Genomic DNA, 26,790 nt, shown 5'->3' on the forward strand with positions numbered 1-26,790 from the left:
GCTGTCGCTCGTCTCGTCGCTCGCCAAATTGCTTACATGCGGTTCAGCCTTTACACACGGTACTCGGCGGCAACAAAGAAAACGGCCCGCCCCCGAGACCAACTTTTCTTCTCTCTTCTGTTCTACGAAGCTTCAACGATATGAAATTAGCACACACTAGCAGCGGACGACCGCGTAGCGTACCCAAGCCAGCCAAACCGAGACCTCGAAGATGGCGGATCGACGGTGGCGCTCCCTGGCAAAATCGAACCTGCAGGCTCAGTGAATACCACCTATAGATATAAAACATCTGTCACGTCTTCTAACGGCGTGCTCATAAGCAACTGCAAAAAAAAAAAAAAAAAAAAAAAAAAAAAGATTTGTGCTATATTTTTTGTGTACACACAAGCTCTCCGTGCACCGACCCAGTGAAATTCTCTAGAAGACGACCGATGCGCACCGGTGCGTTTTATCGAAAATGACGTGGCGCGCCTCGGAGCACCGGTGCGGTTGATCGGAGATAGACTCGAATACCGTGACGCGCCGTCACCGTCTTTCAAAAGAAGTCGCTACGTAGTGTGGCAAGTAAGATAATCTTGTATATTATATATCATTTCACATAATCAGCATCAGTCACCGCCGGGCCTCCGTGGTACGGGCTTGCCGTGCGGCGGCTCTCCTGAGCCAGTAAATATTATTATTATTATTTTTATTATTATTATTATTAAGATGGCAAAATATTTCTGTAGCCTAACAATTTTTATATAAATATGTTATACTTTTAAAGTCTTTACCAACACCTAAAACGTATTTCCCGCCGAAAAAAAAAAAAAAAAAAAGGGTGTCTTTTAGCAAATTCGTGCTTTCGCCGTATTTGTGTAGAGTTCGTAAAAGAATTGCTTAGTTCGTTCCATCGCCATTTTTCTTCCTGAATATCATTCCCTATCACTATCATTTCTTTCACTCTCCCGAGTGTCCTCCCAGCTCAGGACCCCAGCGCCCCGGCCCTGCCAGCCCTCGGGACCCCTCGCCCAAGCCTTCCTTCGCCTACGAGCGTCTAGAGACGATCTGACACTGGAGCGGCTCGCACACCAAAAACGAGTGCACGGGAGCGTCGCTCGCGCCGTGACCTCTTTTCGCGTTCCTCTCCACTCGGGGTGGCGGTTGCACCACCCTCCCCGTCGAATCGCGGGGCCAATGTCGCCCAGCCCAAGTTTCGGTTTCGGATTGTGATCATGTCAGCTGAAACGAGATTGAGCGCATAATATTAAACTTTTCTTTTTGCGAAAATAAACTACGTAGAGCCATTGATCAGAGAGGGGATTTGTCATTTAACACGATGCGTGGGATTGTTGATTTTGTTAGCTAATTAATGAGTGACAGTTCGGCCTAATGATCGTGGGCGGGATCACTCACCGCGTGGTGTGTGGAACCGAGATCGAGATTTCTTTGATCGGGCCGTTGAACCGACTCGAGTGACGAACGGTGACGAACATCGGCGAACTTTGCGCGCAGATCGCCCTTTGGACGGCTGCCCCAAAAGAGTGTAGGTGGCTGCGTCTCCGAGGTCTCTGCGGCCTATTTTTGGATCCCGCCTGCCGAGCTAAACGTGCGGGGTTTTTTTGTGTGTCCTTTTCCTTTTCAGCTCTGATTTTCGGTCAGGAGCGTGCCGTGCGCATGTTTCAAGGATTTTCGGTCAAATGTCGTCGTCGTCGTCAAGTGAGCCGACCTGTAGATAAATTTCTGTGCTACTCACTCATGAAGTTTTCATGGTGTTTCGAGGCGCTTCAACATGCAATCGTCCTAGAGGATCGAGTAGCACGTTTATGGTTTTGCCGCGAATTAATAAATAAAAATATAAACATCTCTCTGGCGGCACGGACTCGTTAGAAAGAATTAATACCACGGAAAACAGATATCAAAAGGAATTTTGTATTTCGCTGGAGCGTGCGACGTTAATTACCATGCATTGAACGATAAGCGATCTTCATTTTTACCACAAGTGACAAAACCTCAATTTGCATGACGACGTCGGTGCATCAAAATGCCAATGAAATCTTAAAAATACCGCACGTTATTATTCTATGTTCATTTGCGTAGTGAAGTTACTGTTCCAGAAATTGCGGTGGTGGTCGCAACTCATCCCATTATAATGCAGGAACCCACTCCCTTTATTATTCTTATTATTACCATTTCATAAATATTTATTTTTAATTGAAAGGAATTCGAGTATTGCAAAACAATTCCAGTCGTTGATGCGCGGACATTCATAGCGATGACTGAGAGGCGATTTTGAGAAGAGTCTAATTTTATTGAAAAAAAAGTCCCCGGTGCCCCATAAATGGCAGCGCCCGTTGTGGCCCCCTACGCGCATGCGCACAAATCCATTCCCCGCGCTCCTCGCTTGCTCCGTGTTGTGTGTGCCGGCTTGTGCGTAGATTAAAAGTCCACTCGATAATCTCCGTGTGCTGGGCTGTCCAGCCATGATCGTCGAGTTGTGAGTGTTGGACCGATCGACGCGTGACACCGGCCGCTAGGAAAGGTAAGCAAAAAAAAAAAAAAAAAAAAAAGGCCGCGTAGGCCTACGCGGTGTCGCCGACCCGCCGGACGGCGCGCCGCTCGTGCTGCTGCCTGTGCTCGTTGTGCTCGCATCACCTAGGCAACTCGAGTCGTGGTTTCTCGCATTGTTTCCTGCTATTTATCGACCCTGTTCGTCTGCTACAGGTGAGTGGACAGATCAGGAACACCCGCCGGCCGCGCCGGCCGGTGAAGAGGTCTTCCGGGGCGCGGGCTCGACGATATCGGGCACCTTGGGCGTTCTTGCTTGCCACTTCCTTTCAATTGACACTCCTTCGGGGAGGTGGTGTTTGCTTCGGTTTCGATCGTGCCGCGCTCTGTGCTCGCTTGATCTGCATACTACATGCACGGCGCTTTGGTTAGCCGCGCCTTGCGCGACCGGCGTTCAGTGAGCGCTAAAGAACGACGAGGAACGGAACAGCGGCGATCCCCCGAAGCCGATTCAGTTCTTCCAAAACGTTCCTGCGAACACGCGCGATTTTTAAAAGTGTTCGCACGCATAGCACACGCGCGCGCGCGCGCGTGTGTTATGCGTGCGTTCGTGTGACTTGGCACCCGGCGTTATCGCCGATCACTTGCAGTCGTGCTGCCTCAGTCGGTGTACACTGTTGGCTCGTGGTCTCATTCTCCGTTGGCTTAGCAGTCGTTGTCGAGTAAAGGGGCACAGTCTTCGCTATTTTCTCCACGCAGTCTTTTTGAATCGATGACACTGGGAGGTACTTCAACGTCGTGCACAGCCATGAATATTATAGAGCTACGCAATCGGGACTTTCGATACCTTTTTCAAAGAAAACAATGACCCTCGATGTACGACTCTCCCGTGAGTCACAGGACGTGTGGTCACCCTACGTAGGAGTGCCCGAGTTCTGGCATTAGCCATCTCTTGCCGTCCGAGAAGCACATCCACATCCCAGTATGGCTGGGAGCCGACAGCCATCTCAGCGTTGACTCTGCAATGAAAGCCCAGTGCCACGGATGGCTCATTGTGGAGTGTCCACAGGCATTGGGGGGGCCTGGGGGCGCAAGCATCCAGAATCCTTGCTACGCAGTTTCATATGCGTGTGTGGCTCATCCCGTTTGCCAGCTCACACTTTGTCGGCTATTGCTTTGGAACCTTGTGCTGCCACAGGAGGCACAAAGAGTCCAACGGTCCGTTTCAGTGTGCGGGACGAAAGGCCCCTGTCCCATAGCGAAAAAGCGGCTCATTGACGCTTCCGGGTTGCGCTGATCCAGACAGAATGGCTCTGAGCGTGCAAGTAAGCTTCCGAAAGCATTGGAGTCCTTGTCGTGAAAGTTGGTCATATATCTATTTACAGTCAAGATCGAACAACCCAGTGCCACGCTTGTAATCCGTAGAGCTGTGTAGAGTTATCAACAGCCAACGTGGGATGCTGATAAACACTCCCATACGCTGTGCATGGTTGGTGTAGGACATGTAGAGTGGCGTCATATAAAGTAGTCGGTTAAGGCGTATCTCTTGTGTCTAACCCGATTTCTAATTTAGCAATCTTGTGTTGAAAAACAACAACAAAAAGCTTGTGGGATTTCGGCCAAAAAATTTTCTCTTTCCTTCTCCCTACGCTGATCATATCCAGTGGGGACCTGCCTGCACTGAGTCGCTCGCCGTCACAGCTAAGGTCACCTTGTCATTTGCTAGGACCGGTTGTATCTAGCGTTCCCTGCATTCCTTTCGGTGCTGTGGACGACGCTGCACGCTTTGCAAGACGTCTATTGAAAGGCCTCTCAAGCCATTGAAGGAAGCCTTAGCTGCTGACCGGAAGCTGAAGCAAATTACTGCTGAACGGAAGCCAAGAACTTGCATGTTTGCTGAGCTCTTGTCATACCCTAGGCCAGCATCGGTGCCTGCAACCACTCTCTTCGGCACGTCTGTGGAACTTCCGGAGTGCTTCTATTGATTCTATTTCACTTCCTGGTTTTTGTGGTTTGTGTGGCAACCTAAACCCACGGGACTCCCTTCAGAAGAGTCGCGAATGCTAGAAATCTGGTGTTGGGCTCCGTCTAATGAGCAAGCTGGGGCCTGTAAAATGCAAGCAGCCTTTCCCCAACCCCACCCCCCCAGAAGAGACAATGTGTGGTCTATCATCCCTGATCGACTTTTGTCGTTCAGTCCGTAACACCTGAGCCGCCTCAGTGGCTCCGAGGCAAAACCTATCCCCAGTTGGCGGGTTCGAATCACGGCTAAAGTGCTCACAGTCTGAAAGAGGCTTATTGTGGAGAAGACATCGTAGAACCGAGATTTCGGTTGCACATCAAAAGATCCTTACGTGGTCGAAATTGATCCTCGGGCATTCGCTGGGACGTGCCAAATGCCTTTCGTTGGTTTGGCTCATAAAGCCCCCAAATTTGGCTTTGGGTACTCCAGTTTGCGCTTGCCTTCTTGGGCATGCCATTGAAACAAGAGTCTTAAAATAAGCAGCATCTATTGAGCTTCTGGCACAAGGTGAATTGACAGTAAATGACTACTTCGCTTCGAGAGCATACGCCCTTCCATTTAAACTTTAAAAATCTATTTGCAGTTTCTCTCCGACTTCAAATTCTTAAAACTAGGCACATGGTCCAACCTTCCCCCCCCCCCCCCCCCCCGAACAATCCTGCTCCGGAGAGAATGAACACAACCCTGTTACATGTGCAAACAGGGAGCCTGGTCTCTACAGAGCATTCTACGACCTTCTTAGCTTTCACCACCCCTCCTTCTTGCGTTGCACCTGCTTCATCTTTTTCATTGCCCGATGCAAGGTGCTAAGGGGCAAGGGGGAAATCTAGAGGACTAAATGGCAAGGTGTGCCAGCGGGCCAATACAGTATGCAAGCGCGTGTGCTATTTGCACACTACGAGGCTTGTTTGCTCGTTACATGCCCTCGCACAAGCTCGTTTCTGTTCTCTCTCGATCAGTGATGGAGCTTGCTTGGGTACCTTGTTAGTGCATACCCTCTGCATGCTGCACGGCACGGCGAGAATGCGACATCCGACGCTTTCTCTCAGTTTGCTCAGAGGTGATGACCTTCAGAACGGAGCTTCTCAACACAGAATGTCTCTAACATCATACAGTTGAGCATCTCAATGGACTACCATAGAATACTGCGCATTCGCCTATTCCACATTAAGCGCCCATTACCAAACTTGTGAGATCTGAGAAAATGACCACAGTACATTTATATGTAAAATTGATGACCGGACAAGTGCCCATCCTCCATTGTTTTGCAATTATCTCCAAAGTTTGAGTGGGCGCTTGCCCGGTATTTTACGGTAATGTCCATTCACGAGGCATTTAGCCAGGAAATAAAGTAAGCAATAGAGGTGCATCCCTGTTTCACTTTCTCCTTCGAGCCGATATGCTTTTCTAGAACCAAATATGCCTATCACATAAAATATGCTATCCACAATTGTATCCAACATACATAGAGTTTCTGAGGTGAAGGTAAAGATGTGAGGTAATCTGAAGTGAAGGCAAGATTAAACCAAGGCTGGAGCAGCTTTATGCCAATAAATGATTTTGACCTACTTTCATCCCACCTCCCTCCCCTCCCCCAGGAAATGTCCCCGCTTATGTTCCTTCCTGAAACTATAGTAGTGATACGAGAAACTATTGGGTCATTGGTCTCCCTGATGAGCAAGTGGTCACAAAACAATTTAACGGCCTCGTCTAGGCAGGGATCATTATAAACCTTTTTCATTTAATAGGCTTGGAACAGGAAAGAGGTTTCGCTTATTTGAGCTGGTTTACACAACAAAAAGATGAGTGATATTCTCATTTCTTCCCTATCTATTTAAAAAAAAAAACAAAAAAAAAACAGCAGTCTGTGTTGTTAGGGAGAATTTCCCGGTGTGGCTTTTGTTTAGTGTGAAGTAAAAGTGGGAGTGCATATCTTTTCCTAATGGATTGTGTGTTCAGGTGGAACAGCATACTTTAAGCCAAAGCCTAAAAAGATAAAAGAAAAAAAAATGTTGGTGGCCAGTCTGCACCTACAGTTCTCACCCCTTCTTCCAGGACCCCTCCAAAGGGGATGTGGCATCAAGCTTGAAACACTCCATCGTTCCTCTTCTGAAATCGTCGTAGCATAACTAATATATGCATCAAGTTTCACAATTTTCGGGGCTCTAGTAGTTACACAAATGAATTATGAAACCCCAACTGCAGCTCGTTACCAGGCAACCGTGACACAAGTGATGTAACTCGGTACGTTCCCTCCATTGTTTTCTTCTTGGGATTGAGCATTGCTCGTGGTCTTTAGCAGGAAATAAAAGGTCAATCCGTACCAATGATTTCTTTTAACTGTGGCCGACTCGCCAAGTGGCTGGAGCAGCTATACCGGATTCAAAGTGGAACTAACATTCTATTTGCGACAAACATTTAGGAAACGAATACGTCTCAGCTGCACGGTTGATGCAGATTGCAGTTCCCGTGTGGCACGACCTCCTCAAAGGGGCACTAAAGTGGATTTTGGGATCATCTCTTTATGGCACAGAGTCCACCTATGCGCTTTAGCCATCCTAGAAAACCCCAAATTACAATCGTGCATGGCCTCTTTCCCCGTTAGAGACACGTCACTACGTTGTGGCACGCCTCTTTTCCTGAAATGTGTCTCGGAAAGTGCAAAGAAATGCATTCTCCGACTCGGTTAATTACGGAAGCTTCGGGCTGGTTAACAGGTTTGTTTGGCTGTGCCGAGCGATCCTCAGTCCTCCGCTGGGGCGTGACAGATGCCCGCCGTTGGTTTGGCACGTAAAACCCCCAAATTTGACTTTGACTGTGCCGAGCGTGTTGTCATCTCTCGTAACTCGCCGGTTACACTGGCGCAATCGTTTGGGCAGCCCTGAAACCTGCGTATAAATTTGAATAATTTTTTACGCATCATTTGTTTGCTGTGGGCTCGAAACAATTTTGACATTGTCACGTGCTACCATTTCTCGTAGATGGCGCGTAAATTTGATCTCACGAATACTGCAAAATATTAAGTTTTGTGAAGAAAGGTAAAAAACACAGGCGAGCTGGTGAATGATATCCATAGTAACCCTGAGACATAGGAAAAATAAAAAAAACGAACAGTACAACGAAGTCTCTAGCACAGCTTGAAAATTTATTTAACAACCATCGTCTTATATACATGTCACCAACACAATTCAAAAGACTTCCTCGCCCATTTCACAGTGTACCCTCACCCTCAACAAATACCGACAAACGCGCACAAAAGCAAACACGCCCGAAACACAAAGGGACATTGACTCGAAAAGGGAATGCGAGAACTTCCGCACTTGGCAAGGTCAAACTAAACCCAACAACACTTACAAACTTTTTTGTTCCCCTATGAAGAGACAAGGTAGTCTGAAAAAGAAACCATAAAAAACCACACCTAAAGGAAGAGAAGAACCCAAACCACAAAACAATTAACTCATCACTTAACAAAAAAAAAAAAATATATATATATATATATCAGGGTGTCGAACCGGAACCGAACCGAAAACCGGAACCGAACCGGTATTTTTTCCGGAACTGAACCCGAACCTGAACCGTTATATTGTTATCGCGATGAACCCGAACCGGAACTGAACCGGAAAAAAAATAACGGTTACCGGCTCATGTCAAAACGATTCGGCCACGCGCTGTTGACAATGAATGTGCTATCAATGCCATTTGTTTTTTAAGTGCCGTCAACTGACACACACCTCGCTGACATATTTTTCTTCTCCACTCAGTTTTAGGAATATAAACGCTGCATCCATGAATCTTGACAAACGCTGCATCCATGAATCTTGACATAGGAACCAGCATTGCGCTGGTCGCGGCTTGCACGGAAGAAAAAGAATTGGAAGGCTGTGCAAAAAAAAAAAATCGCGTCACGGGATTTCATTTTCCTACAATCTCGTAAATCCTAAATGCTGCTGTGTACTCATTTCATAACACGTTTCTAGAACGCGAGAGTTCTTGAAGCTTCCTTCCATCGGAATGAGAAAAGAAAAGGCTGTGGAGTTTGATAATAATGCATCCGGTTTCTTATAGGCACTTAGAAGCTAACATATTTGTGAGACAGCGAACTCTTCCATTTTAATATTTATCCTATTACGTCCTTCTGGTGTTGCGTTCGGTAAAGTGTTTTTCATATTCCCTATCTTGTTTAATGAAAACTTCTTTAAGGGTCTAATTTGAGTTACCGAAGGCTAGCTCAAATAAAGAAAGCTGTATTTTCCCCCCACTGTTCCTTCAATTGCTTACACGCCGAGGTGGCGGGATAGTTAGCGAGTTCTACTTGTAAGTGGGTTTGTAAGGAGGTCGCGGATTTTACAGCTACTGCGTCCGACCCAATTAGATGAAGTCCGAATGCGTAAACGTCGGTGAGGTAACCTTTGCGTGCACATAAAGAAACCATTCCTGGTAGAAATCCCTGAGCCTAACACTACGATGTATCCCGTTTCGTATGTGCTGATTTCAGATGTTTTATTTGTAATTTATTTTGATGTTGCAATTTGTCATTTATAATTTCCGAACCGGTTCGCGAACCGGTTCAGCGCCCCGAACCGGTTCGCGAACTGGTTCGCGGATCGAATTAATCGAACCGGAACTGAACCGGAACAAAATAAAATTACCTGAACCTGAACCGTAACCGAACCCATATTTTTTTCGGTTCGACACACTGATATATATATATATATAAACCTAGAAACTTTTTTGTCCCCTTATCAAAGGGTAATGAAGGTTGACTGATACAGTTCCCGAAGCTTACGAAAAAACACCGGGATTCAGCGGTGCCTTGTCAGGAAGAGGTCGTATATAATATTCCTCTGCGTTGCGGGTTTTCCTACATAGGACAGATTGGTTGGTGTTTAAACGATCGTATAACGGAGCACAAAAACCGGTTGAAAATAATGCACCGGACTCTGAAATTGCTAAACATGTAGTCGAGTGCAACAACTGTGTACCAGAGTGGGAGGGCACTGAAGTTTTACATAGAGAGAAGAACAGCCATTGGAGAGCGTTAAGAGAAACTTTGCATATTTTAAGCTTTGGGAACTGTGTCAGTCAACCCTTCATTATCCCTTGATAAGGGAAAAAAAAGTTTCTGGGTTATAATTTTTTTTTTCTTTTGTTAAGTGATGGGTTAATTCTTTTGCGGTTCGGGTTCTTCTCTTCCTTTGGGTGTGGTTTTTGTGGTTTCTTTTTCGGACAACCTTGTTTGTCTCTTGATGGGGGAACAAAAAAGTTTTAGTAAGTGTTGTTGGGTTCAGTCTGACCTTGCCAAGTGGGGAAGTCCCTGCATTCCCTTTTCGAGTTAGTGTCCCTTTGTGTTTCAGGCGTGTTTGCTTTTGTGTGCGTTTGTCGGTACATGTTGAGGGCGAGGGTACACTGTGAAGTGGGCGAGGAGGTCTTTTGAATTGTGTTGGAGGTCGGTGACATGGTATATAAGACTATGGTTGTTAAATAAATTTTCAAGCTGTGTTAGAGACTTCGTTGTACTGTCCGTTTTTTTATTTTTTCCTACGTCTCAGGGTTACTATGGATATTAAGTTTTGTGTTTGTCCTTTGTCCCCCTTGTTCCCCTTCTCCAGAGGTTATTTTTGTCATTCTTGTTCATCTCGCTTGCACATTTGCATTTAATTGTATTGCCATCACAAGTCTAGTTGTACATAGGTTGGAAGTGTTCCAGGTCTGCTCAGTAGATGGTGCCAGTGTGCCAGTGGTTAAAAGAAATCGTAACACAATAGGCACAGTCAAGTGCAGATGTATCAGGCAGCCTCTAACCTCGGGCGCTCTTGGATCCCTGTCTAAAGAGAGCTGCGCAGGGCGAGCGAAACGACGCACTTTCGGCACCCATTCCGGCTAGGTGAAAGGAAGGGGCGCAGTCTACGAGGAAGAAAAAAGTCTCGCGTCGTGCGCGACGTTTTGCACCTACTATTTGGCTGAACTTCATCCGAATGACCGTCATGGGACACATGGAAAACGTTTCCTCTGGCGACGGCACTGCCCTTTCGGTGCATTCCCGTCCCCGACGGGGGCCCTGCAGGAGTTGCAGACTGCCCTCTTGCCCGCAGATGGCCCATCGGAGCATCGTGCGGACCAGCAAGTTCCGACACGTGTTCGGCCAGGCCCTGAAGCGGGAGCAGTGCTATGACAACATCCGCATCACCAAGCAGTCATGGGACTCCAACTTTTGCGCCGTCAACCCCAAGTTCCTGGCCATCATCATTGAGGCTGCAGGAGGAGGCGCCTTCATGGTGCTGCCTCTAAACAAGGTAGGTTGTCGCGGCAGTCTGAGCCGGCCTTGCCCCTGGCCCTGCCCGTGATCCTGCCCCTGACCCCACTACTGGCACTGTGGCCACGGCTGCCAAACTGCTTTCCCACAACCGTGAGAGCCGGCCACGAGCTGCCTTCGAGTTTTCTGCACTTTTTGGCAGATGGCAGCAGTGCCATTGTTGTTTTGCCCCCCTCGGGTCACCTGGTTCTTGTCTGTTAATGTATTTTATATATTTATTTATTGCAGTACCCTCAGGGCCCAGTGGGCACTGGGGTAGGCAGCTGAACGCAGTAAAGTACACATGAGTAGGAATTAAACGCAGTAAGGTTTTAAATCTAACGAAGGTGTCAATAATAGTTATGTGGGCGGGTGGTTCGACCCTGTTGATGTCCTAGGTACGAAGGAATTTTTAGAGTGAGGTGCAACAACGAGAAATGCCAACTTTGATCTGAGGATCGATGCATGAAGATATATAAAAGGGGTTGAGAAAGATTTTTTTTTTTTTTTTAAGGATAGGATTAAGCCAATATTGTTTCAAAAGAAGTTGAGGGTTTATGGAAAAGTTCTATCAATGTCTCAAAAGACAACATGCAGTCTGTACGTAGGGGTAAATTGAAATTGCCCAAAATCAGAGGTCCGCTTGAGCGATGAAGTCACGCAAAGACGTTCATTCGAAAGTGGCCAATGTTGTACCGGCTGTCCGATGATTTGGCAACGGGTGACAATTGAATGCACCTTTGAGACAATGGTAGTGTGTAGAATGCGGAGTAGCTTCATGTCCTCCAAATGTTATCATCTGTGTCAACATGGTCACCCTACTTACCGATTCTAACACACACTTTTTCTTGACAAAAACATACTTAAAAACTACCTGTACTTTAGAATCGGATATGAAACTAAACTATTAGGCATGTTGGAATCATTATTCCTTGGTATAAAAACTGTGTGCACATTATTATTAATAGCGGTGTGTTAGAACTGGATAATTATGATAGTGGACCCATCTGGTGTCCAGGAATCGGCATTGAGGGGACATTACGATTGAATTTCATATTTGACAGGGATGGGGGGCGAGCGGTTGGTCCCTTCAGACATTTAAGACCTTTTTATCAAACAATGGGGGGGCAGGGCAGGGACATCCCCCTCCCGTTGCCCTCCATCTCCCGAACACTTTTGAGGCTCCTGGATGCTGCCCTTTTACACATCTGCCCCCGCTTTTTGCTGGAGTTTCTTCTTTCGATAGCGAAAAAGATAGCTCTGTCTTTTGTTCGGGTTATCTTTAAATGCTTGACCTAGAAACCGAAGAGGGGACGACATTGTTTCATTCTTTTGAGATTAGGAAGGAAGACATATCGCGTTGGAAGGCTTTTAGGAGGAAACAAAGTATTGCGACTTGTGCCCGCATTTTGTTTCAGGGAGGAATCTTGTTTGACTCTTTAAAAGTTCTATGTTTCATGATCTTGGATACGATACAATTTTAAATTGCATGTTGGTTGCTGGCAACATCGATACTCGCAGAGAATCACCCGAAAGAATGTTGTGTCGGAAAATTAACAAATCAACCTCCCTAAGTTTGGATCATGTTACATTTCACTCTGGCTCCTTAAAATATACAGTGGAATCCTGTCGTTGTGTTTATCAGGGGATTGCGAGAAAGAAATGAATGATCAAGAAACTGTAGCAATCGCTAACACTTTTTGTGGCTTTTAGATGCAACAAAATTGTGCATTCTTTTTTTTTATTATCTGGAAATTTGCTGTTGTTTTGGCATCTGATGTGCCATTAAAATCTAAATCCATTCGAATTCATAAAGTGCTCAAGAGTTTATTTTGCGGATTGGATTTTGTTTTTCTAAAAATAATATGCTGTGGGACAGCAACAGCGAGAATAAATCATTGTCCATGGCAAAGAATAAAGTTCCTTAGAATGCACCCATGTGTACAATTAAAAAAAAAGTCGATTTGCAATAGTGCAGGGTTCATATGCAGTTGAGGCAAAGAATTGTATAATGTGATAGGTTTGAATTTTCAAATCTTTGGTTACGGGAGTTGCTTATGACACATTGCAACCAATCTCTCGCAGAGTTCAACAAAAAGGACACTTTAGGTGCTGTGTTTTTGTGAGAACTTCTTGAGTTTGCTGGCCAGCACAAGAACCTTAGAAGTGTATACATAGATGGGGCCAAAGCACAATTTTAATTCAAAATGTCTTATAGTGCTAGATTGGGCCAGTTGAGCGTTGCAAACGCTGCTAAATCTAGCGGGAAAACTTCCCCTGTAAATTTAACGGGGAAGTTTACAGACTGAGTGAAAATGCACTTTTGCATATTTCTGTCTTTATGCACAGGATAAAGAGGTTTACAATCCTTGTTAGCTTCTTCTTTATTCTTATAGCTGTGGAGTTTATAATGCAAGTTAGCACTAGTGCACCTGTCCCCAGCAGCAGGGCTTTGTGACCAGCTGTTGGCTACAGAGCATAGGACTTGCCACAAGTTACCCCTTAGTTTCGTCTGATTTACAGGTGCTTTTCAAGAACTTCCTTGCTGTTGAGGCCCATGAAAGCATAGTTGCAACAGCTAGGCACACTGCAGTGTTGTGTTGGCTCCCCAACCCTGTGAGCATCCCAGGCAGCTTGTGCTTGTGTTAGCATAGAGATCGATGCAGGTCATGTATCCCTCGCCGACTACGACACTTCTGTCGAGTGCATAAGGTCCCTGTGGCAAGTCGAATAGATCCGGGCCTACAACGAGATTTTTATTATTAAGCCGTCCTTGGACGAATCGGCACCGGGAATGTTTTTCCCGTGGAGTGATTCAATGCCTCAGCTCCTGGGTCTTCAAACTGGGTTTCAAACCTATGAGCTCAAAACTTCCCAAAGCATGCTTCTCCAGTTAAAGTACAATTTCAGTTGATTTAGGCCACCACGATTCATAACTAAGAGCCCAATTTTCGATAGTTTGTGCATTAACGTTTAGAGGGTCTTCAGCCGCACTCCTTTATGCCGAGACTCGAAGGCATTCCTCGATTGTCAGTTCAGAGAGCTCGGGGCTCCTCGAGATTAGAGAGTTTGAGAACCGCTGCCGCAGCTGGTAAGTGGTGGCGTTTATGTGGTGCACTCTTAACTAGTATCCGACTATAAAAAAATTTTGTCTCTTCCAATTTTAGGTGACTACCGAAGCTTCAATCCTTAGACCCATGGTGCGTAGTCCTTCCTAGAGTAACTAAATGGCAGGGCCAAAGTATGGCCTTCCTTTCGCCGCCAACGCCTCATTGGCAAAGAAGGGGTCACATGCGCCAAACTTGACTGCGGCGCTTGCGGGAAAGAACTTTTGCGGAGCGCCGGATTTGGGGCGGGACATATTTTTCGCTCTGCGTTCGTGAAATGTGGATTTTTCTCTGAGGCTTGACGAGCAGGAAGTTTCCTGAACCTTCGGACACCGTGTGTGCCATTTAGACACGTGTAACCGCATTCTTCTTATAATGAAAGCGCCGTTTCGGAGCGGCCACGCACAAGGAGACGACTCGGCACGTGCGTACACGGTGAGTCGCCGCCTTGCGTCGCGTCTCCTGCAAGAGCAACGGTCACTTCTCCCCGTGATGCTTGGAGTATAAAATTTGAGAGCGTTGCGATACTCTGCAAGTGGAGCACGTACGGTTACTCTAGTCCCGCCGTCGATGCCGCACGGCCTGAGCCGCCCTTGGGCCCGCTTGCAGACGGGACGGGTGGATGTGAACCAGCCGCTGGTGGCGGGCCACAAGGGGCCTGTGCTGGACATTGCCTGGTGCCCGTTCAACGACAACGTGATAGCGAGTGCCTCGGACGACGCGCTGGTGCGGGTCTGGCACATCCCCAACCTGGGGCTGGTGCGGCCCCTCACCGAGCCCCTCGTCGAGCTGCCCGGCCACGAGCGCCGCGTGGGGCAGGTCCTCTGGCACCCGTCGGCCAACAACGTGCTGCTCAGCGTCGGTAGGTGTTTTGCAGGGCTCGCGCTCTTCTTTCCGGGCCATCCCGGTCCAAACAGACGGTCCCCTCTACAGGATTTATGGTTCGGGCTTGCGGGGGGGGGGGTGTGGGGAGTCTGCGGAAAGATCCGAAGTTACGGACGGGTATGGTATCGCGGGCAAAGCGTTGCCCAGATCTATCTGGTTGACCTAATATTTGCCGTTTCACTAAAAAGCCAACATTTCTTTCTTAAATAGTTGGTATATTTAATTTCTTCTGTTAACGAAGTTGATGTTGGGGGGCTTATAGACCTTTCCAATGTTTACAAATCCACAGCTCAGCGTGCAATCTCTACAGCTCAGCACGCGCGTGTGCGTTGCTTCGGAAAGCGAGCAAATTACGCGCGATACGCACAAACATTGAAAATGAAACCGGCCAGCAGCCCTTTCCTGGAAAGGTCTATAAGTGGAGTAAGTATTTCCCTCCCCCCACTTCCCTCTTAATTCGCCCCTGCTTAACTATTGGCTTCGAGATGGACCTAAAGGTGGCACTACTGTTGCGCTATCATCATCATCGAAGCGGGAATAGAAGCATGGCTACCCCTTAGGCTCTCGACGTTAGCGCGCTAGACGGTGGTAGAATCTTGCGTTTATTTTGTCGCGTGGTGTTGGCTGGAAAACATTTTAGCGGAAAATTGTGCGGTTTCGGTGCTTCAGTCGAATCAAAGATAGAATCGTGCTACCAGTGTACGGCCTAAATTTTAATAATTGCTTGTGCAGATGCGTCTTCTGCTCTAGGCATACGTCTGGAGGCGTGGATCACCATGACCGATGCCTCTTTCCGGGTGAACTGTGCTATGTATGTTAAATATTTGTTTCTTTTAAAAGAGATCTGTCGGTTCACCGTCAACAAAACAAGGAATTCCAATCTGGATACTTACATAATACCGGTAGTGTGAGTTGTAGAATCTCAGAGTAAGGTTCTTGATAGGTTGAAAGGGTGGTTCCTCCTCGATGGTGTGAAGGAGGATGGCTTGCATTGGACGGTGGCGGTGGTGTAGCAGTTCGGGCCAGACAACTGTTTACGCAGGTACTTTTACAGAACAGTTTAATAAAAGACAATTTAACATACGGGATACAGGAATACAAACATTGACAACCCGAGCCCCGGACTTGGCCGTTGTTAGAGAGCGGCTCCTTTCTCTCCAGCGGTACCAAACCAAAGACCTCCTCCCTTTCTTTGTCTTGCCTGTGCTCTTATTGAGAGAAGCCTGTCCCTCTTTCCCATTTCCCCGTAAGGGTCAACATTCTCATCCGGCGCTCCGAGCCCAGGGCCAGACGGCGCAAAACGTAGGAGGCGCAGACGAGTCTGGTCCTCAGACACTACAAATCACCCCTGGCACTCCGAACAGCGGCTGGAGGGGCAGGTGCCAACAGACGAAGCACAGCGCCCGAGACACTTCTAGGGGAGCGATTGACACTTGTCAATGGGAAGCGACAAACGATTCTCAAAGCAAACACAACCCCAAGGGGTGGCACTGATCGACTACCAGAGAAAGACACTTAACCGCTGCCCCGCGACCCGCCCAGCTGCAGGCAGCCGAGCGGGTCGCGGAAGGCGACAGCCCGCCGCGCCGCTGCCTGTTCCCGAGTAACAAGACACCCTCACCGCAAAGGGGGGCTCCCCGCCCCGCGCACAAAGTTCTCCCGCGCAGAGGTCATTAACATCCCCTAGTGAACCCCACACGTCTCCCCCAAAATCGTCCGTGCAGGGCCTCCAGACAAAGTAATACACCAAAATAAAAGGTTCCCGAACCTTACACTCAAGTTCTATGCACTTTTTTCTTGTGCAACTTTTAAGTTTCGCAGTAATATAAATATTTTGCATGGAGAGGTTACTGCTGGACCAGAAATTAATGTGCTATTGCTAGCTCCTTCGAGTAAGAGAGTTTCGCTGCAGCCAATGCTTCCCTTTACTATGCCACAGCGTAGGTAAGTTTTTCGGAGTTGGAACAATTGCGCTACTTTGCGACAAGGAGAGAGTGCCTCTCACGTTCGTCTAGTTACGATCCGCAAGCTGTTTGTCTGCGGGACAACTGAGACAAGCGAAACAAACTGTTCTAGTATAATAAACGAGCATGACTGGCCAACGGGGTGGCATGGTATTATTAAATGCTCTTCTGGGTAGTACGGGTTCGCCCGCCTCAATTTTCTCAGGGAGGGCAGTGGATGTCAAAAGGCTAATATCATAAATTTCTAGCTAAATCATTGTCTATATAAATGTAGTAGACTCTGCAGCTCCAACGAACGACTCGCACCACGACACACCGCATCGGCCGCAGCGACCCTCACAAGATCTTCCGATAACCCTCTGCCCTAACCCAATGCATATGTGGAGTCGGCAGTTCATCGATTAACCTTCAGATTATGTCAGCGATGCTTTAATTGCAGTAAATTATTTTTCACCGTTTAATCAGTCTTCTGCTGGAAAAAAGTTGGGGTGAGAAAAAAAGGTAAAAAATGTCTGCTTTAACCCTTTAAAGGGACAATGAAGACAATTTTATTTAATTTTTTTAAATGGTGTTTTTATGCTTCTAGGAAACATAGCATGCTGCCCAATTTTTTGTAGACATTTGTGACGCATATTTTTGTGCCTACGAAAGAAGTAAAGAAACCAAAACTGAACAATCTCCATTCTCGTTTCTGGGCCTCCGAAAACGGAGGTGACGTAGGGAGTGACGTCAAGTGTGAATAGTCGGTATTGGTGGCATTTAGGAGATCGAGAGTCCGGTTACCGCGGTGGGTTATAGCAGCGCGGTGGCGCGGTCGTTTCGCCGAATCTGTCAACATGGACGGCAATGCCACTTTCGCAAGCGAGTTTGAGCTTCCGTTCAGTGACCGAACACCAGTGAAACGGGAGTATGTGTGTGGCGGCCTCTGCCATCACCCGACGGAGACCACACAGAGACCGCCCAGCCGGCAACCTGCAGCCCGCATGCCGAAGGACGGACGCGGAGGAGATGCGGAGGGGAAAGCGGCAGCGATCCGGCCGTTCCGGGATCCGGTTTCTCCGCGGACATCCTCTTTTCGTCGTCAAAGAACACAAACAGTAACCCACACGTGAAAACTAGCGTCGCCCGAACGAATAGGGAGTTTTCGTAGATCGTTTTCGCTGTCCCGCAAGGCCCATCGCAACCCGCTACGATAGCGGGAACTCCACAGTCAAGGCTATCGGCGCGTAGGCGCAGTAGCAACTTCTTAGTTGCGGAGCGCTTAGCGGAGGGGGCAGCGCGGTCTACGAAAACTCCCTAATACTGGTCTTCAGTCGACCGTTAGAACAGCCATCTACAGCTACAATTATGCAGAATCCTTCGAGTACCGTGTTCTTTTTTATTTTATTTTGTTTGCCCATAGTTGCTCGTCGCCCCTTTCGCGTCCAGCGTAGCAAAGAAGAAAAAAAAAAAAAACATTGTGCTGCTTTATTTACGGTTTAGTAATCATTTCCGGTCCGATTTATACTTTTCATGGTTATTCACGCGGAAATTGGAACAGTATTCCTAAAAATCGTGAACCAAAACGTGACCGAGGGCATATTTCTCATTTCGACCAATCGCTGACGCGTCTCTTGTGATGTCGCGCTTCTTGGCCCCACATCGGTCACGTGAGCTCCGCTTCTCCTGGCTTCTCCCGCAACTCTCGGGGCGTCGCCCCAGTCGATCCCGGTAGGATTATTACTGCGACTGTTTAATTGATTTGCGCGGCACAAAAGCGCCGGTTTCGGCTGAAATTTGGGCAGCGTCACCTGAGACGTGCCTGGAACCAAGTTCAATCGCCAAAAAGATGTCCGAAATTGCCTTCATTGTCCCTTTAACCCCCATATTATTTCCAGAAAAATACACTGAATTTCTCGATTTTGTCTTTATGTAGGTGGTCATAATATTTTTTTTTAACATCTTTCTGATTATGAAAATATATTACTTGATCGTTTTCTGGCTAGAATTAACACAAACACCTTTAAAAAAAGATCTGCTTTTAAGGGCAGCTTTCCCTCAACGCACGTGATAGTAATGGGGTACAATGCACTGAATTGCGCCGTATATCTTTGAGCTGACACGCCGTAACAAACAGTGGAGTGTGTAGACGTTGCTTCGTACTGGCGGCGAGTGTTCGATGTTTATGCGCTGCCAGATTAACCTAACACTACCACGCCACATTCAGAGAAGGTCTAAGGAAGTGTATTTTCTTAGTTTTTGACGTGCCACAGGTTCAGATAAGCGAGGCACGGTTTCTATAGAAACTTGTATGTTTCCGCCGGCCCAGAGGGCAGAGTTTGGGTTGTTGTGGAATGTCCGTCCTGACCGAGCTCTGCTGGGGCCCTATGCTACACGGTGGGACCAAGTGGTAACGGGACAACGCCGTCTGCTGCAATTGGCTGGAAACACGCCACTGACCAATCGCAGCAGGCGGTTTTGTCCTGGTTCCTCTGTCTTGCTAGGGCACAAAGTTTCCTCGAGCTGGCCAGCGACGGAGGGAAAAGCCGCATACTCATCGCTGTCGTCGTGTGCAGGGCAGGACTGCAAGATCATCATCTGGAACGTGGGGTTGGGGGAGATCCTGTCGGTGATTGACCACCCGGACGTGGTGTTCAGCTGTGCCTGGAACTGGGACGGCAGCCGCATCGTCACCACCTGCAAGGACCGCAAGATCCGGGTGTACAACCCGCGCTCGGGCACCGTCGAAGTGGTGCGTGCTGCCAACCCGTCCGCCCCGGAAAGGCCCCGTTGATCCGGTCAATCTCCGGGCTGGTCTCGTCTGGATTGATGGGCGAAAGAGCCGCACGAATCCGGGTGGCGTCCGACAAAGGGGCTTTAACCGTCGAAGCGGCATTAAAGCCTCTTCCCCAAAGTTTAGTTTTTGCGAAATTGCGACTTGGAGTCAAGGGTTCGGAATCGCCTTCCCAAGTGGCTGCACACGCTGCACCTGGGAAGAAGTACCGTATAAACTCGTGTAAGGGTCGCATTATTTTTTCCCGATTTGAGGGAAACATTTAAGATGCAACCCATACACACACAAAAAAAAAAAGTCTGTATCCACAGTTCGAAATGAACGTACTTGAGTGCACTCGGCTCCACTGGTCGGAAACGCATACACTCCGGAGTCCGGACTCATTCGTCAGTTAGAGTTAATCAGTTTACGTACTGCGCTCTACACATTTTTTTTTTCCGTACTTAATGGCATGAGCGGCAACTTTCGGCTTGAATCCCGTATGACTGTTGAAATGGTACTTGCCCATAGCTCTCAGATTGCGCGAAAAGGCAGGCAAATCACGACGCTTTGACACGAATCGAAGTACAAGAGGAAACCTCCCCAGAGCGTATGGTGGCGTTCGGAAACCTGAATGCGCGCGCGAGCCGAGCCTGCTGAATTCCTCGCGCTTGCCACGGGACCTGACATTTATCTCTTCTCAATGCCTTGCCGCAACCTAAATGCACCCCGACAGTGCGGCCGACCACGACCGAGGGTGACAGCCATTACGCCATACGGTGATACGAGAATAATTTCTGTAATCCTTTTTTTTGCAATACTTTGTCCTAAATACGTAGGTGCGGCCCTTACACGAATGCGGCCCTTACACGGGTGCGGCCCTTACACGCGATTATACGGTACTTTGGGAGTAGAGAGGAAACATTCTGCCCTCGTGTGAACAATTGGTTAAAAAAAATAAAAGCCGTTTACAACTCCCTGTAACACCGAATTAGAGCGCAGCTCTTGAGGAGGAGGAGGGAAGGGTACTGAAGTTGACGCGTTCTCGGGGGGGGGGTCACGTGATTTTGGGGGTCACGTGACCTGGGGGTGTCACATGACTTCGGGGGTCACGTGACCCCCCAGAAAAAGTTCCCCACTAAATCTAGCGGAAAAATTTTCCGCTAGATTTAGTGGGGAAAATTTTTCACTAATTTAGCGGGGAAATTTTTCCGCTAGATTTAGCGGGGAAATTTTCCCCGCTAAATCTAGCGGAAAATTTTCCGCTAGATTTAGCGGGGAAATTTTTCTGCTAGATTTAGCGGGGAAATTTACCCATAATGCACTGCGCGGTTACGCCGACGGCGACGCCGACGCCGCTCAAGCCGGAAACGGGCGCCTAAAAGCTGCGCTCTAAAAACGCTATGAACGGAACATGCTTCAAAGGTCTAGTTGTGCAATTCAACAACTGCAGTCCAACGAGCTTGTTTTTCTTTTTTTTTTTTTGCTGGAAGAAGCGCATAGGGAACACAAGGTTTTGAAAGAAAGCTTTGCGACATGCACGGAGGCGACCGCGACGGGACTGGGGTCCACTTGGCCTGCCTTTTTCTTGCGGGGTCGCGCAGGGACACACCGGTTACTCCCGAGCCTTGGAAGGGCGATTTCGAGGGCTTCGTAGCTTTCATGCATGTTGCCGACACCGCTTCTCCGTCCCACTTTCCAGGAAGACTTTGGGCACGAGGGGGCCAAGCCCCAGAAGGCGGTGTACCTGCGGGACGGCCTCATCTTCACCACGGGCTTCTCGAGGATGAGCGAGCGCCAGTACGCCCTCCGGGTCGAGGTGGGCACGCTCCCGGGGCTCTGCATCCCAAATTCAATCTGCCGGCATGCGGCCAAGCTCTGTTTTGTAGACTTTGGATATCTGGACGTGCCGCTCGACGAAGTAACCGAATGCGGCGGTTCCAGAGGTGCTTACTAAGAAGGCACAAACAAAAAGGGAAACTAAAGTTCCATTGTTGCAGTCTCCTGACACATTTTTCGTCGCCCAATTTTCATAATTTTTAACAGGGTTCCCCAGTCGTTTCTAGTTTGGAGATGATGCGAAACTTGGTAACGTGTTTCATACTATGCAGTTATGTCTTATTGATGTGAACACCTCCGTTCCCTGCAGGAATTGTCTTAATGTTAGTCGTCCAAATTAATGAGTAAAAAATGTTTGCATTTTTTTCAGTTTGTTTCTGAAACTTGTGCGGGGTATTCATGTTAGCGGGCTCCATATTAACAAGGGATGTGATTTCGCACTCTGCCATCCACTAAGCTGACAGGGCGTTGGAAGCTATGGGCCGATTGGACCAGTCAGCCACCACCAGATCCCACTTTCTGTGCAAACTGTAGTGCAAAGAGTGGAGTCCAGCTATGAAAGCAGGCATTTGATTGGCCCGACAAGAATGAAGCTTCTACCGCCCAGGCAACTTAGCAGTGAACGAAGCATAGTGACCTTTTAGCATGGTCTCTAGTGCCGAGGGATACCGCATGACAAGTTTTGCCTTATATTTGGCCCTAAATAGTAAGAACCGCACCGAGGGTTTTAAGAAACTGTCAAAAACCAGGGACGACGGCCCTCAAGCGTCTTGCAAAACAACCTGAATCGAACCAAGTAACAGGCCGCTCTGAAAACGTAACAAAGTAGCAGTTGGTATTAAACATTTCTTGCAACTCGAAAGGCGTTCCAATCCTTAAGGTTACAGCGGCTTGGCCGACCGTTCTGTTGGAGTTGGGTGCTGAACGGTGTCTCTGTGTGTGCAGTCCGAGCTGTCCCAGCCGGTGATTCTCGAGGAACTGGACACGAGCAACGGGGTGCTGCAGCCTTTCTACGACCCAGACGTGAACCTGCTCTACCTCTGCGCCAAGGTGGGCCCAAACCCGCTTCCTGGCACTCTCTTGCACAAGGCGCAGTTTTGACCTTTGGAGTCGGTTGGGCTGTGGCGCTGGCGACTGGCATCAAGGCACAGCCAGACTGTGCATTTGGCATGTAAAAACAGGGTTCCGAGGGGCTCGAATTTCACTCGGGTCTCGTCGGCCAAAGAGTCCATGGCACGGCGAACGAGTGAAAACTCTGCGCTTGAAGTACGGTTGCCGGTCTCGCATCGAAGGACGGAATCATTGTCAAGCGAGTCGTTCCGCTCCAACAAAACTGTCATGTGCATCGGTTAAAAAGTGCAGAATGTCAGTGGTAATCTCTAAAGAAACTGCATAAGCTGCTTTACAGTCGACTTTTAACCATCGCTGTCCTTGTCGTTGCTGAGCAATGATATAACCTTTGTGGCACAGTTTCGTTGCTTAATTGACAGCTAAAAAAGATAAAGCCCAAAAGTTGTTTACGGGCCACTGAGCTACATTTTTCGCGCATGTTAGTTTGGAGGCATTGCCATGGTTCTTGGGGTTCATTTGATTTTATAGAGGAGAGAAGACAGCCATTGTAAACCTTTTTTTGTGACATCCTCACAAAAGCTTTCTTTTCTTTATTTTCTTGGATTTATTTTGGCAGGAAACATATCTAACCCTACGACCTAGGTCTGTTTATTGAGGCCAGTTCTTTCTTTTTTTTTTGAGAAGCACGTGCAGCACCCAGCTGCACCTCACCTCGTCACTAAAAAAAAGGGCGACCCCACGTCTCGGCTTGCCCTTTTTTCTGCGTCGTCGCGCGACACGCGACCTGCCGTAGCGACCCAGGATCCGTTTGAGCGAGATTCCAAACGCTGCAGACGGATGACGGGGTGTCCCTTTTTCTGTCCGTGCAGGGGGACAGCAACATCCGCTACTTCGAGGTGACGGACGAGCCGCCGTTTGTGCACTACATCAGCACCTACCAGTCGACGGAGCCCCAGCGGGGGCTGTGTGCCATGCCCAAGCGCGGATGCGACGTCCACCAGTGCGAGATTGCCAGGTGGGGAAGGCTCACCCTCTTCTCTTTCGGTTGCAACCTCCGCATGCATAATGCGGGGACGGACTGCGGAGACCGACCTGCCCGCGATCGGCAGGCGCAGATTGTGCGTGAAACGCGGGCCAAGCGACTGCACATGCAGACGTGTAGTTGCTGTTGCACGATGCGCATGAAAAGAGCTTGGGTTAGCGGTCACGCTACACTGGCTAGGAACTCGTTGAGACATTTGTATGTATCTGCGATGCATTCGGCTACGCCGCATTACATTTTGACAGTTCAACAGGAGCTCACTTACTAAGCATTCATTCTGTTACGTTGTCTAATGCGGGCAGCACTGTTCCATTGCCCAAAATGCAGGAAAGAAGGCATCATTCAATGCAGATGACAACCAGTGGGAAACTGCTCGTAATGGTTGCAATTGGTCAACAGCGAGTGAAGTTGTGTGGTTTAAAGTACAGTAGGCTCGCGATAATTCAAGCTCAATTATTTCGTACTGCCGGTTAATTCAAACAGATTTGAAAATTTTGTTTGTCCCGCTATGTTTTTTAATGTATTTATAAGCCGCTTAATTCGAACGGCGTTTTTGCTTAATTCATACTTTTTTGTTCTCGCAGCCCCATTCAGTGTGCTTCCTTCCGAGCATCGGCACCGAGCAGGGCAGCAATACCCACAGAGCTTGCTTTCGCAAGTGTTGCTTCTCCGCAGTGCACCGGTGCTCGGAAAGAAGCGCACTCAACGGGGCTCAAGCGGGCACACATTAGCGGAAAATGGCGTTCACATTATATGCTTCAAGACTTGCAATGATGACCAAGACGACATTGAGGATGAGGAGCAGCTCATTGGCATTATGCTTTCTGGCCTTGAAACACATATTGTGAACGCCGAGCTGGCGGAATATGCTAGTCTTGATGACGATGTGTGTGTTTGTCGTGATGACTCATTAGAGGACATAGTACAGGAAGTAATGCCAGCACAGTGCAGCTGTGAGAGTGAAGATGACGATGAAGAAAGGGATGACCCACTACCAACTGTCACAGCCGCGGAGGCCTTTGAGCACATTGCTCAGCTCCGGAAGTTCCTGTCTGCAAAGGAAGAGTCCCATAAAGAGCTACTTGCGTTGGCTGGTATTGAAAATTTTGTTTTGAGATCTCATGTGCTGACTAAACAGTCCACAATCGACAACTTTTTTGCCGGATGCATAAACTTAACGTCACAGTTCTTTCACCAATGTGTTATGCCTGTACTTGCTTATAATTAGGCCTATGTAGAGGAAACTGGCAAATATCTGCTTTGTATGTGTAGCTATCCATGTAACAAATTATAATGTTGTTTAGTATCATATTTAGATGAATTTCTGATAATTCAAACTAAAATCTGTGACTTCTAGGAGTTTTAAATAATGAGAGTCTACTGTAACACTGCACTCCTAGCAACGTAAACTGCGTCGTTACCTTCCTTTAAATACAATCGTGCAAATCTGAATATGAGTGGCGAGACAAGCGAAACTCGTGTCTGTGATCGAAGCACGGGGGACTTTACTAGGAGGGATGCGACATTGCATGACGTGTTGCTGCTGCGTAGGTGGGGCCAGCCAGACACACGAGTATGTAAGTTGTTGGGATGGACCGTCCCAGACACTTCCTAGCGGTGGCGCAAGTAGTCGTATATAACACTTGTAATCAGTGGACCGTCACCATCCTTACCGTCAACCCCACTAACTTAATTTTAATCGTTGTCACCACTTTCTGTCGCGAAACTTTGTTAGTATGGGCTGCCTGCCCTTCAGAGGTGCTGCGACTCTCCTGTGCAGAAACAATACACATGGTATTTTTACCATGCACACGGGTGAAGCAAAATCAGCTGGTAGAAAGCTTACACCACTTTCGCCAGTGCAGAGTTTACGGTAGACGAATACGCAAATAATAAAGTTGGTTAACTGAACTTTATCCTTCTGCACATGTCGACATTGCTTTACGCACCGTCCGGCAATAGCGATTATTGTTCCGACCTGTTGTCATCCGGTCAAACATTCGGCCGCAGTCGAGTTTTGAAAAAGGTGACAATCAAACAGTCGTCGAATTGAACAGGAATCGGATCCGAACAAGTTCTAGTATTTACGGTTCAGAACCCAGTCTCTGCCTATCCGTCTCGACATTTGGCTTCCTCTACTTCCCCTCGACGCAGGTTCTACAAGCTGCATTCGAAAGGCCTCTGCGAAGTGATCTCGTTCACAGTTCCACGAAAGGTGAGGGAAAGGGTGGTTGTATCATGCAGTCCCTGTACTATGCACTATTAGCCGTCTGTGCTGTGTCGTGCAGTCAGTGCTGCCCCCTGTCTACAGCTACATAAGCAATGTGAACATACCTTTCTTCAGTTTTGTTTGGTAGCGCCCCCTGCACCCCTTTGGATTATTTCTGGGGCGTCAAGTCTCCATCCCCCTGAGTTGTTCCTTCGATAACTTCTTGTTGTTGGTTCCAAATTGGGGTGACCAGACGTCTTGTTTTGGCCGGGGCGTTTTAGAGGCGCATTTCTGCAGTCCTGTCGTTTTTTTCTCAATTAAGCCTCAGGTCCCGCTTTTGTGAGAATGTGCGTGTGTAGTTGCAAAATTAGTGCTAAGCGAGTGGAAGAAATCTAAAAGAATACATAATACATATTATACTAATAAACATGCTGTTTGTTTGGGGCACTTTTCCATATTAGTGCAGTAGCGTTAAGATGCTCGTGTTGCAGAAAAGCCGGCGTCGGTGGCATCGTGATGGGAAAGTCCTGATTGGTCGACGGGGCCAAGACGTCACAGCCACATGACCTCGCGCGAGGACTTTAAACAACCCACAACATACCTGTGAAAAGTGACGTCCCGCGTAGAATGAAAGTGATTAAAAAACATGACATGTACCATATTTACACAATTGTAAGTCGAGCCCCCGCACATTGCACATCAGCAAAAAAAAAAAAAAGAAAATCTCTAGCGGCGAGTTTTACGGCAAAACAGCTTCCAGCATGCGATCTATGCTTTCTGGCGTGCTTTGGCTGTGCATGCACGCGGCGCATGAGATGCCCAGGCATTATCGAAACTAGGAAGCTCACGCCGGAGGCGGGACAACTAAAGCTGCTCCCTCTCGTTCTTGCTCTGTCCGCAACTAGAGACTACGATTGGTCCGCACTGGTGATGTCGGTCCCGTCATCATCACTGCTACGTTCTCAAAGCACGTCGTCGGCGTCGTCCAACGAAACCTCGCACTTTGCAAATGACAGCATGAACCGCATCTTCCGCGCTTGCTCGGCGATCGCGTCGCACGTCAAGGATAGGGACCCATTGTGCACTTTTGCGACGTACGTTGCAAGTCTGACCTCCAAC

The 26,790-nt window shown here is 48.0% G+C and overlaps 1 protein-coding gene across 2 annotated transcripts in view; it reads left to right on the plus strand.

Moving 5' to 3' along the window:
- Positions 1-2,345: 2,345 nt before the first annotated feature.
- The window catches only part of LOC8030082 (coronin-1C-A), a 31,958-nt gene continuing 7,513 nt past the window's right edge, over positions 2,346-26,790 (plus strand). The window contains exons 1-8 of one of the 2 annotated variants that reach the window (XM_029995577.3): positions 2,346-2,521; positions 10,603-10,803; positions 14,519-14,771; positions 19,314-19,489; positions 21,213-21,329; positions 22,295-22,399; positions 23,290-23,435; positions 25,617-25,677. In XM_029995577.3, coding sequence (XP_029851437.1) covers positions 10,603-10,803; positions 14,519-14,771; positions 19,314-19,489; positions 21,213-21,329; positions 22,295-22,399; positions 23,290-23,435; positions 25,617-25,677 — 1,059 coding nt within the window. In that variant the 5' untranslated portion in view covers positions 2,346-2,521. The other variant, XM_029995579.4, reaches the window with a different exon arrangement.

Source organism: Ixodes scapularis, unplaced genomic scaffold (assembly GCF_016920785.2).
Source record: "Ixodes scapularis isolate PalLabHiFi unplaced genomic scaffold, ASM1692078v2 PGA_scaffold1__304_contigs__length_218370807, whole genome shotgun sequence".
Classification (NCBI taxonomy): domain Eukaryota; kingdom Metazoa; phylum Arthropoda; class Arachnida; order Ixodida; family Ixodidae; genus Ixodes; species Ixodes scapularis.